The sequence below is a fragment of the Mustela nivalis genome (genome assembly GCF_964662115.1).
Source record: "Mustela nivalis genome assembly, chromosome: 15".
In the NCBI taxonomy this organism is placed as follows: domain Eukaryota; kingdom Metazoa; phylum Chordata; class Mammalia; order Carnivora; family Mustelidae; genus Mustela; species Mustela nivalis.
In genome coordinates this window covers 18,607,171-18,620,294 of record NC_139034.1, presented here as the reverse complement: position 1 = coordinate 18,620,294, position 13,124 = coordinate 18,607,171, and the positions used below count along the sequence as shown (strand labels likewise).

At 34.8% G+C, this 13,124-nt stretch overlaps 1 protein-coding gene across 6 annotated transcripts in view; it reads left to right on the top strand.

The window, feature by feature from the left end:
* STARD13 (StAR related lipid transfer domain containing 13) overlaps window positions 1-13,124 on the top strand; it is a 523,725-nt gene that overhangs the window by 141,273 nt on the left and 369,328 nt on the right. For all 6 annotated transcript variants that reach the window (XM_082700364.1, XM_082700373.1, XM_082700362.1 and 3 more), the window contains exons 2-3: window positions 348-468; window positions 9,218-9,354. In XM_082700364.1, the coding sequence (XP_082556490.1) occupies window positions 9,325-9,354 (30 nt within the window). In that variant the 5' untranslated portion in view covers window positions 348-468; window positions 9,218-9,324. The remainder of the gene's footprint in view (window positions 1-347; window positions 469-9,217; window positions 9,355-13,124) is intronic.

Below are 13,124 nucleotides of genomic sequence, written 5' to 3'. Positions count from 1 at the left end.
TTTAGGACTTCAAAATAGAATTTCTTAAAATACATTTTTAAAAGCCACAAAAGAAGAAGAAAACTAAATGAAGTGATCAGAAGAAATTCAAAAATTATAATTCAGAAAACTTTTCTGAGATAAAAGTGATTTGAAGTTAAATGTTGAAAGAGCTCACCATACACTTAAGAATATCAACCCAGAATGACACACCCAAAGATGTTCTAGTACAATTAATGGGTTTAAGAGAAAAAATATTCTTTGACTGGGGGAACATGCAATTTATTGGAGATTATAATTAAATAATCATACTTTTCAAGAGCAGCTCTGTTCAAATAAAACAAAATTCTCTCATTTCTTTCCTTTAGATTCTGAAGGAAAGAAGACATGAGCCAAGCATTTTGTATTCAGTGAAATTGACTTTCAAGTGAAAAGAGTGCCAGGAGTCTTCAGCTCTTTCTGAAGAATCTATTAGAGATTGAGCTTCAGGTAACCTAATGACCTGAGAGTTTTCATCAGAAGGAATGATGGGCATTGAATATGGAGTTCTTAGTAGGACTAAGACCAAATGAAGGCTAAGAGAATGAGAGTATAGTACATAATAGCTAAAAATGTAGGAAGGAATAAAAAATTGGGGAGAGCATATGCAAAAAAAAATTTAAGTGTTTTTAGTACTCTTGTGGTAGTAGTATTAATATTGTTAATTTGAGACTATTCTACATTTAATATGAGTTTAAAACAAATGAGTGATTATGGGATTTTCTATTCTATCATAGCCTGTGTCCTTGGGAATCAATGTTCTCAGTGTAGAAGGAAGGGGAAACAAATGTAATAACTGAGAGATTAAATAAAAGTACTATAATCCTAAATTTGAATTGTAAGTATCAATATGAACTCATGAAGTATTTCTCTCTTTCCTTGTGGAAAGCAACTAGAAACTAATCACCAACCCAGTAGTAATGAGTATTGTATCCTTGTTGTGTAGATGTATTCTTGGAATACAATTTCTCATTAAAAGAAATCAGAGCTTCTTGAAAAGTTTCTAATTCTAGATTTTGGGGATGAAATGTACAAGATAAACCTAAAATAGTTTGACATTTCATGGCTAGGAAGCTATCAAATACTACTTGAAAAGGTTCCTATTGGCCAAAGGTTGAACAATGTAAATTTCAATCATGGGAATAATTACAGTGGTTTGAAACTCATCAAATATGTTTAAATCCATGTGTTCATAATGGCATTTAAAAAAATGATCACTTTCAGAGGATAATAAGAAACCAGTTTATTATCTTGAAAACTAATAATGAAGTAAAGACTTAAACATTTATCCTGCTTTCCTTTATGAACTGTGACACTGAGTAACCAAATAGTAAATGAGGGAAACATCTCTATATTCCAACTTATAAATGAAAAAAGAATTAAAATGTAATCATACTACAACCCTCAATAAATTCACAAATGTAGGTAGTTAGCATCAATGGCTGCTAATATAAAAAAGAAAATCAGATATATACTTCTTGATGGAAGCTCTCAGTACTACCAAGAGTCATGGAACCCAAATCGGATTCACAGTATTTCATCAGTATTTTCTGAAAATACTGATTTTCAGAAAAACAGAAGACAGGAACAAGTTGAAATGCAGTACTGAATATGCAATTTGCAAATTCTAGACTGTGGAAAACTATGATGTGTAGAAAAAACTTGGGTTTTTCAACAGGTAAACAGTAACAGAAATAAGTTATAGATTAAGAGAATTAAAAGATATCAAAAAAATTCGTATAGAGTCTGGACTAAACTTAGCATCTAGATACATTTGACTGATAAAACTAGGAAAAATGCAAGGAAATAATTTCTATAGAAGTCCATAACAGTTCCTTTTGGGAGGAAGAACTAGATTGAAATTGGTATGGAATATATTGGGGGATTTTGTTGGGGGACTAGGACAGAGTTCTGGCAAAGTTTTACCCATTGACCAGATGGTGATTAGAAGGTTCTTCACAGTTGAGTAATTCATTAAGCTATGCATTTGTTTATGTGCTTTTCTGCATTTCTAGTTGACAATAAAAACATTGTTTTGAAAAAGCATCTGCAAAAAAGGGAGGGAGCAGAGGCAAGGGAGAGTTGAATTCACATGAGAAATGTTGAGATACTGAGGCATGTTTAAATTCCTTGATATTTATATAATCTCCCTGTATTGTTTAACTTTCTCAGTTGTAAAATACAACAAGAAATCCACAGCATCCCCATTACCTACAGTAAACATAAAGACTCCTTAATATGTGGTTTCTTATTTGGGGACCCCCATTTCACTAACACACATCTTGTGTTGCTATTATCTGCTAGGTCCAGTCAGATGGAGTCAGACAAAAATCCTCACTATTCTTTGAACATTTGGTATTTCTTATGCTTTCATGTCTTTGTGATTCTCTGCCCTGCAATAGTACTATTCTTCCTTCAAAACGCAGTTTAAAGGTTATTTTCTCTATGAACTCTTCCTTTTCCCCAGGCAAAATTATTTGCTGTTTTGTCTGTGTTCCCATGTCATTCTACACATACTTCGGTTTAAATCGTTGTAATATTATCAGTCTACATGTCTTTTTCTCCCTAGACTGGAGCTCTTCAAGGAAACATATTTACTTTTGTTTTCCCAGTGCTTGCCCAGTGCTTTGCATAGGAGTGAATGAATGAATGAATGAATGGAGACAGGAATTGAGTAGCTCCAAAGATACTTTGCCTAAGGAAGCCAGTGGATGCAGGGCTAAAATGTAGATACTGCAATCAACTATCTATAAATGACAAAGCCACAAGCCTGCTGAAGCTCATCCTATGTGTCACTATGTCACTTTGTGTCACTATGTATGTTGTCATGCGTCTTCTGTGTTCTCACATCTTAAGCTTTGTTTTGTCACTTCTGTAACCATCTTCAGTGGATCCCAGTGAAGGATTTGAAAGAGACATTTGGGTTCTTCAGTCAGCATGGCCCTTTTCCATAGACTGTAGGTGTTGGTTCTCCACTGACTTTTTTGTGGTACTTGATCCATCAGCAAGGGTGCAGTCATAGCTCTCACAGAGGCTATATATAATACAGTTAGAACTCTGGTTTCTTGAATTCCTAACAACATCTTGATAAAATGTGGGCCAAAAAATGAAAAGGGAAGTAATAAATAAAATCATATTAATAGGTCCTATTAATAACACTATTTTAATTTCATGAGATAGCAGAGACACTGAGAACTTAAGTAACTTGCTCAGGTCACACTGCAGTAAGCAGAAAAAGCAGAACCTGAATTTAGGCAGCAAGCTGCTATTGCTACACTCAGTATAAAGCACTAAATAAATAGTAGTTATCATTCCTGTGAATCTTGTGTCTAATAGTAGGAATACAGAAAACTGGAAGGCCTCTCTCAGATGGATCTGGAATCAAGTATGTCTTTTTTAGTCTAATTTAGCAGGATAAGTAAATTAGTCCCAGTTATAGAAAGAATAGATTAGAAACATTGTAAAAAATGAATCCAATAAAAACTATTTTAGCTCAGCTCAGGAAAATTTTTAATATCTTCTTTGTGTTTTTAATGTTCCCTGAGGGTAAATTACACAAGCTTCTCTTTTGATATACAGAACACATCTACTACTTGAAAAATAAATGGCAAAGGTGACTGAGTCTATGCATAGTTTTAACCTTTGGCCCACTTCATTTATATTCGGGATCAAAAACTGAAGTTACATTATTTATGCCTACTCTTGCAACTGGATATTAAGTCAGTATTTTAAGTGTTTTAAAATATAGATGTTTCTTATAAATGTTCTTTCCTCTAAAAATTAAATGTAATGGTCTTCAACTTCCAAATCAGTTAATTAGTAAGTTTCCTCTTGCAAATGAGGAAATTAAAGAATGTCATTAAAGAAGTGCATGCTGCTCTTTTAAGTAATAATATAAATATTAGGATATTGTATATTATATTTTAGAAATGTCCTAGAATTTTTTGAAGAAAAGGATTATTTATCTGTCTGTATTCCCATTTTTTATTTCTTTTCTTCTGAAAAGAGTAAAATGAGTCACATAATTTTCTCTTTATCTGTCTAGGTTTGGACAGTCAACAATAGCAGACCACTTTAATTTTTGGTGTATTTGCGTAACTGTAAATATTTTAGGAATTTTTTCTTAGCTCTCTTTATATGAGATTTTGGCCCACATTATGAAGGGAATTTCCTTATTGGTTTCTTGCAATTCTATATCATGACACAATTGTAGATAGGGAAAAATGTTCAATCATTATTACATCAGTGAAGTCTAATACTCTAGGGCTAATATTTATACATGGCAACCTTTGAGAATGACTATAAGGATAGCATTTTAAAATTTCTTTTTCCAGGAGAAAAATAAATGAAAAGGCATTATTTGAATAATGTATGAACTCTGAAAAGTAAGTAATAGATAGAAAGATCTAGGGAAAAACATATTTGGAAAATCAGAAGTTACTTCCAAAAGAGCTATCATGTCTGAAGAAAAATTTTTATTCAGGTATTTCATAGTTATAAAAACATTAAATTAAACTGTTGAAATAACTTAGTTGTATTGTAGAGACTGAGATATAAAAGAAAAATTCTAATTTGAGAAAAATTCCAACTTCTTTGCTCCAAATCGGAACAAAGCCTTGTTAAATATTTCTCTGACCTTGTAATTTATTTTTTTCCAAAGAAGGAAACAGTTCTCCTTTCTTGGGGCCACTTGGGCTTCCCATTTGTGATGGTCCTAATAAAATATTTCAAATGGTTTTCATTATTTAAAATCCTGTCACTTGATCTTCAGCACACCCAGAGCAGAGCAAATATTATCACTATTTTTTCTGTTTTCACAGGTTCATTATTCTTTTATCCATTCATTTACTTGTCATGTACTAACATAATAATAGCTATCATTAATTCATCACTTACTGTGTACCAGACCGTGTTTTAAGTGTTTTACATATACAAAGTCCCTACTGCCCAGCATTATTATTTCTAATTTTACAGAGAAGCAGCTGAAGTCCAGAGAAGTGAAGTAATTTTTTCATAAACACATAGCTAGTGAATGGCAGAGCCCAGCTTTGAACCCTGCAGTCTAGCTCCAACGCTGGCATTTTTAATCACTCTTCTGCTCTTTTGGTATGTTAGCTTTAAAAGTCAAATAAAACTTGTGGTCTTATGGAAGACACAGGCAGAGTAAATAAAACATGGAAACAATTACTTGTTCATTCAAATGAAGATTTACTGAGTGTTCATTCTGTTTCAGACACTGTGCTAGGTGCTTTGTAGTAAATTAGACCTACCTTGTCCTTACTCTAACAGAGCTTACAGTTTAACTTTGAAGGTGCCCATTAAACAAACAATGACAGTACTGTGAAACAAATGTTTTGACAGAGGAAGTACAGAAATCCACAGAAACCTCTCTCAGGAGTGATTCAAGGTTTCCCAGAGGTGGTGGTGATTAAGCTGAGATCTAACAAATGAATTGACTTTTCTGCCTTATTGTTGAGTCTGTCTAACCTAAATCCTAGGCTCTTTCCACTAGGTGATAGAAATAAAATTAGGAACAAGAAGGCTATAGTATCAGATACAATATTATTTTAAAAGTATAAGAGTATACATAGGTCTACTAATAAATTTGAAAGACTTTGTAACAGATAACACTACATAAAAATATATATTGTCAAAATTCATTCAGGAGTTACATACCAGAATAGACCAAAACCAATGGAATAAATGAAACAAGTTCTCAAAAAAAAGTACCTACCTCTAAGGGCCTGTGAGTCCTTTGAAATTTTCAAAGAATGGATAATTCTCATGGAATATAAATTTTCTGAATCTCATTTATAAAGACATGTAGCTTCCATGTTTATTTTATGAAACTAACATCTTGATACAAAAACTTGACACAGGACAAAAATGAATTTGAAAGTAAAAATGCTAAAGAAAACAACAGCTAACCAAACTGAGTAAGATTAAAAGGAATTGCTTCTCACAACCAAACATAGTTGATGTCATGCATGTAAGGATGGTTTAATAATTGTAAATATTAGTGCCCCTGGGGTGGCTCAGTTAGTTAAACATCTGCCTTTGGCTTGGGTCATGATCCCAGGGTCCTAGGATCAAGCCCCACATCATGCTCCCTGCTCCATGGAGAGCCTGCTTCTCCTCCCTCTGTCTGCCACTCCCTCTGCTTGTGCTCTCTGTCTGTCAAATAAATACATAAAATCTTAAAAAATATTATAAATATATTAATATAGTTGATTGATATGTCCAGTTATCTAAAGGGAATTTGACGAATTCCAAGATTCATTATGATAAATAATCTTTAAAGACTTGAAAGTCACTTGGATGATATAATACAGGAATGCATGGTTGGCTTAATATAGGAGTAATATGATTTATAATTTAGGAGATTAAAGAAGAAAAATTTGATTATCTTAGTAAATGAAGGAAATGCATTCAGTAAAATTCAACATCTTTTCATACAAAAATTTTTGATCAAAAGAAAGGAACTGCCTGATTAACACAAAAAAAAACCAATACAGTTAGAGTCACACTTTAAATGAAGAAGTTTCAGAAGCATTCTCCTTAAAATCAGAAGTAAGATCATGATATCTTTTACCATCTCTAATCAACATTGTTTAGAGGTCCTAGCCTAGTATTTAGGAAAATGAAAGGGAGAAAAGTACAAGGAATAGAAAGGAAGCAAAAGTATTATTAGTCCCAGATACAACAATACAAAGACAACACCCCCAAGTACATAACATTAATTAAAAACCTTACATATATTTATGGGTACAACATCAATTAATAAAAATCAACTGAATTTTTATGTACCAATTACAGAACATAGAAAACATAATTTAACAAAAAGATATTACTTATAACAGCTTCAAAAATATCAAGTACCTTAGCATGCACTCAGAAAGTGCTAAAAGTGGCCCTACCTTTACCATGGGAGTTTTAGAAAGCTGCAGAGTTCTTTTGGTCAATTCCTTCCTACAGTTTCAGGCTCATTTCCTGATCTCTACAGGTATCCATCATCTACAGGGCTAAGTGGAGCCCAAGCCTGTTAGCCAGATGAGCAAAGGCCTATGATGGTAGTTAGACTGAAGAGGACGTGGAGATGGGGCTGCAAGGATACAAAGAGAAATCTGGGAGAGTAGGGAAATCACTGAGGAGAATCAAGAGAGCTAAATGCTGTCATTTGCCATGTGAGCCTAGTCAAGAAATCATTCTCTTTAGTAATTGTTTTTTGTTTGTTTGTTTGTTTTTAAGATGTTATTTATTTGACACAGAGAGAGAGAAAGAGGCAGGAGCCCAATGCAGGGCTCAATACCAGAACTCTGGGATCATGACCTGAGCCAAAAGCAGATGCTTAAGGACTGAGCCACTCAGGTGCCCCTAGTAATTGTTTTATAAAATAAAAACAAAAAGACTCACCTCACAGAATGGCTGGGGAGAAGAAAGTGAAGTAATATATGTGAAAGTATCATACACAGGAGCTTGTATTTAACATTCTGTCAGCGAATGTCATTTTTTTTCCTGGATAAGATACAGTCCCTAACGTCCTAAAGGAGAGGACTGCCCCACCTGCTGAGTTGTAACAACAGCAACAGCAGCAGTACTCAAAGGGCTTTCATGCAATACACTGAAGCCTGATGAAATAGGTGCCAGTGCCATCCTCATTTTACAGATGAGCCCACAGGGAGTTGTTCCTCTACGCACCTGTCAAGTTGTCTACATTAGTGGCAGAGATCGACGTTAGCAGGAATCAGAAGGGTGTAGCCCTCATTGGTCCGCCCAGTGCTGGCTCACTGCATTGTCAGCCCCACTTGCTGCCAGTTCATTGTAGTCTTACTTGTTGCTGCCTTTTTTTTTTTTTAATTTAATAAGTCATACCTTTAAAAGTCCGTGTATACTTGAAGTAAGTAATGGCCCCATTAGCTTCCTCATGGCCTTTTGTTGAGGGCAGAAGTGTTTACAAACTCTTCTATATCCTCAAACCCTTCTAGGACACATTTTTGAGTTGGTAAGCTTCCAGTGTAAAGAAAAATATCAGGTGATTGTGTTTAAAAGACAAGAATATGAAACATGTAACAGTGCCTGTCAAACATATGCTACCTACCATTATCATCACCATATCACTATTATTCTCATCATCATAGTCAATCCTTTTCACCACAGGAGAGTTGCTGCAAGCATCAAGAGTAAGAAAAATGTAATTTCCAAACAGCACATTTAATGATTCCACTCAGACTTGGCCGGATTCTTTGGACTTATATTCCATTGGTCAAATATGCCAGGCACAATGAAGTGTTCAATAAATGTCAGAAAATATTGCTTTACAGGTGAACAAATTAGTATTTGAGGAAATCAAGTCCAAGGATATATAGTTAGTATTTGGCAGTGCTACATTCATATATAATTCAGTGAGGTTTGTTTATTCTAGATCTTTTGTTCATCCCTCCCCCATGATGAGTAATTTTTACTCAATGAGTAAAATTTTAGTTAAATGAAAAATTCATACTTTTAACCTTCCCTATTTCTGTAGAACTTAATACTTGTTCCAGAAGGAACAAGTACAGACTAGGATAGAACTTTGCACTAGAGGCTGCTAGGTAACTTGTATAAGGAACTTGGACATAGAGAGATGTGGAAGGTTTCCAAGCAGTGGGAAGAATTAATCAAGACAAACTTAATTACTCCAATCAATGAGGATTTATCCAACATTTTAGAAAAGGACTTTATATCTATAAAGTATGCTAATATATTTTCAGTAATTTTAATTCTATAGCTAACACTCAGAAATATAAATTTATAATTTGTTCCTTACTTAACAAAATATATTAACTGAGATCTTAAAGCCTTAAAGAATAATGTGACTCTGTATGAGCCACATCTTATTATTTCCATTTTTAAAACACCTTTGGTTTTGAATTTTAGAAAGTTTTATGATATGCCAACATAGTACTATATTTTACCTTGGTAGATCAAACTAATTTTAATTTATAAATTAACATTTACAAAAAGTTCTTAGGCTTAACAAGTCTGATCACACTGAGCCTAATCATAAATGTCTTTGGACAATTTATTAATATAGGGCAATATTCTCACAGTTTATGCTAATCTTCAAAACATATATTTTATTGACTAATTTAGATAAATTACTGCCTATGAATAATTCTTTGTATGTGAAAAATAACCCGCTTAAAATCTCTTTCTACAGAATTCAATAAATCTGAAGACTAAGCTTTAAAAAAAAATCGTCAGAAGAAAGGAATTTGTAGAAATAAAACTGGAAACATCCAGAATCTTGATGGTGTTCCAAACCAGATGTCAACGGGAGCTCGACCAAAACCCAAGGTAAGTAGCTTTATTGCAGAATATTCTGGGTGGAGTGTCATGTCCCATGCAGTAAAGTCAGCACCATGTTCGCACGTTCTCTATTAGTTTTTTGTTTTAAACTTAGATTAAGGTTGACCTGTTTTTCATTATGACACGATTTGTAATATATATATATATATATATATATATATATATATATATATATAATATAGTTAGTATTTATAAAAAAGGGGAAAAATGCAGGCAGTAATTTTGTTAAGGCAAGATGGGTAGTTCATTTTCAAAGGTAGAGCCATAACAGAGGATTATAAGCACTTCAATTAATTCTTTCATTATTAGTGAAAACTCTTGCTGCAATTGAAAATCTCCTTGAACTATTATTATAAAAGTCTCCCCTGTTGGGTTGGTCCATATCCCACCACGGTTCCAGAAAGGAGGTATCAGAAATGAGGTATCACACTGTGGGACACATCTGTGAAACATCAGCTACAAACAGTAACTGCACTTTAAATAATTGTCTTTGTGCTGTAAAGCTAAATAATACCTAGCAATTTTTTGTTGTTGTATTTTTTTGGTATATTTTTAATGAGGAAAAATTGACCAGCCTTTCTTATAGATATTTTACAACTTTTTTAACTTTTTCCCAAATCTCTGTAATTTTTTCCACTTTTTAAATTGAATCTGAAAATATATTTTCATAAATTCTTACCAGTGTTGTATATAGAGGGATGTCAGTAATAACTTGCAAGATTTTGTACAGCTGCATATGGTTCTTGATTTTACGATGCCTTGGCTACTTTACAGTGTTAAAAAAAACAATAATAATTGTGCCAACGAATATGAAGGGCAAATATTATGTGTCTTCCCGACAGGAAACAGCAGAAACTTCCTAAATACCTCAAGGAATAATTTAGGAGATTACTTATATAGGGATGGTCACAATTAAGGGAAGCCATCTCTAAGATGGTTGACCCACAAGATTTTCTGTCCTTTTTGGGGGAATACAGCCACAATCAAACTAAGTATGACAGGAAAAGGTGCAGGGAATAAAAACCTATCTCTCTCTCTCTCCCAATTTCTAACCTCCTCTGGGACCTTCCATGGTTGACCTCATCGGGAAATCCAGAAGGAGGTATACTCAATTTAGCAATTGTGCCCCACAAGGCAAGATGGTAAAAAGCAAAGAATAGTTTTAAAGGGTCAAATAAAAAGTATTTAACATGCATTAAAATAAAAATAACATGGCAGTACCATTATTAAATATGCAATATGTTCCAGACATGGTACTAAGCTCTTTACACACGTTACCTATTTAATTCATATAGCTCTACAATATAGGCACACACACACACACACACACACACAATGGGGGCTGGGGAGTGTGGAGGGGAAGAGGGAGAGAAACCCAAGCAGACTCCATGCTGAGCATGGAGCCCCATGGCTCTGTCTCATGACCCCAATATCAGACCTGAGCCAAAACCAAGTGCTGGACACTCAAACCAACTACACCATCCAGGCACTCCTTCATTTTTTAAGAAGAGAAACCAGACCTTCACAACAACATCATGAAGTTGGTGGGATAGGTATTAATGTTATCCTGATTTTACAGATGAGAAAATCAAGGCCTATTAAGTCACTTGCCCAAAGTGGCAAAATTAGTACTTGAGTGTGAGCCTTCATACTCTTTCTCACTTTGCTATACCAACATACATGGCTTTGGGGAATTTTCATAACGCCTTTAAGATAAAAAGATGAGGGGCACCTGGATGATTCAGTGGATTAAGCCACTGCCTTCAGCTTGGGTCATGATCTCAGGGTCCTGGAATCAAGTCCCGCATCGGGCTCTCTGCTCAGCGGGAAGCCTGCTTCTCTCTCTCTCTCTCTCTGCCTACTTGTGATCTCTCTCTAATAAATAAATAAATAAAGATCTTTAAAAAAAAAGAAAAAAGATGAATATTACTAAGTGAAAGAAACCAATCTGAAAAGTCTACCTTCTATATGATTCCAGCTATATGACTTTCTGGAAAAGACAAAACTATGGAGACAGTAAAAAGATCAGCGGTTGCGGGGGTTGGTGGAGAGAGAAGGATGAATAGGTGGAGCCCAGAGGATTTTTAGGACAATGAAACTATTATCTATGATACTACAGTGGTAGATACCTGTCATTAGATATTTGTCAAAATCCACAAAATTTATGCTACCGGTGAACCTGAAGGTAAGCTAGGGACTTTGGGTGATAATGATTTGTCAGTGTTGGTTCACCTGGAACAAAGGTAACACTCTGGTCAGGAAAGTTGGCAGTGGGGGAGGCTGTGCATGTGTGGGGGCAAGGATACATGGAAATCTCTGTACCCTCTAGTCAGTTTTCTTGTGAATGTAAAACTGCTCTAAAAAGTAAGGTTTATTTTCTAACGAAAAGGGGAAAAAAAAATAGAGTACATCTTAATTATATTTACTGTGATCCAGATTTTGTTTCTTTTTTGGTGAAGAATGACTGATACTTAGTGTTGAACTTTTATGTAAGGTTCCTCAGAACCTTCCTCAGCCCAAGAAGAATACATTCATTACAAATTGATTGACTTTTTTTTTAAGATTAACAATGAAAGTTAAAAAGGGGAAAGCCATTATTTTTCATGTGATGCTATATTCCATTGCCTATTGCCGTTTAAAGGAATGTAATTTATTGAAGAGGTATGTGGGGACCTCTTTTAGCTGATTTTCTAATTTTTTTTTTCATTCTCGTTACTTTGTTTTTACAGTAAGCTCTTAATTATCCTGGGGCAGGTAATTTATTTCCAAAGTAGCCCATTCAGGATAGGGTGACTTTATAAATTCTTAAATAAAAGTTAGGAAGTATTTTATTTGGGGGCCCATTTTTAACAAGATTATAATCTGAGTCCTCAGTTAATTCTCACTGACACAGAGTGTGAAGAGGCCTACATAGCCTCAGATGTTAAAACAGGGATCTTTATAGCCTCTGAAAATCTTTTTCTGTTATCTGTTTTCCCCACCAATATGTCTATGGGCATTCCTTCTAATATGTTTACTTATACATGGAGTATGCAAGCAGGAGGCAGCTTGGCAGAACTGCTTTTGCTGTTACATCTGAATCTTGAGGTGGATGGACAGTATATTTTATAAACTTCCCTTGTTGTTCCCTATTCTAGGGAATACTTTCTAAAACACAGCTTACTTCTCTTTCCTCTGAATATGTCATGAAGTCAGAGGCTTCATAAGATAGAAAGTTCGCCAATGCCTAATTTCTTTAAAAGAGGAGACAAATCCTTCCACACAGGTTTGTGACAGCCTAATGTATATGCGTTCATCTGATTTATTATCATTTTCTTAGGCTAGGTTGCCAAACTCAGTTTCAGCCATAGAGTACTGGATGTATAAAGTTCACTGCCCTGTGGAACATGACTGAGGTATCAGTGCTGAGTTTTGAACGTGGTCCTGGCTGCCAGATACTGAGGGCAAGACCTCTCCCAGTCATGGCAGGTTTCCCACAGGGCTAGTGCTATTCAAAGGGTAGAGGATGAAGGTGTTAACCCTTGATTGCTTGTCAGAACTTCTGTATACTTTTAGAGGTGGACTCAAGTTGGAAGTATGGGCTTCTACCTTGGTAGGACGATTCATGTCTGTTACTGACAGGTGTTACTTGCCTAGGGCTAAAATGAAACAGAAGAGCAGCCGATGGTAGCTGCAGTGTAAGTGAGACACAAGAATGGCTCAGGACTTACACTGGGCATAGACATTCTTACCGAAGAGCCAAACAGCTCGGTCTGAAG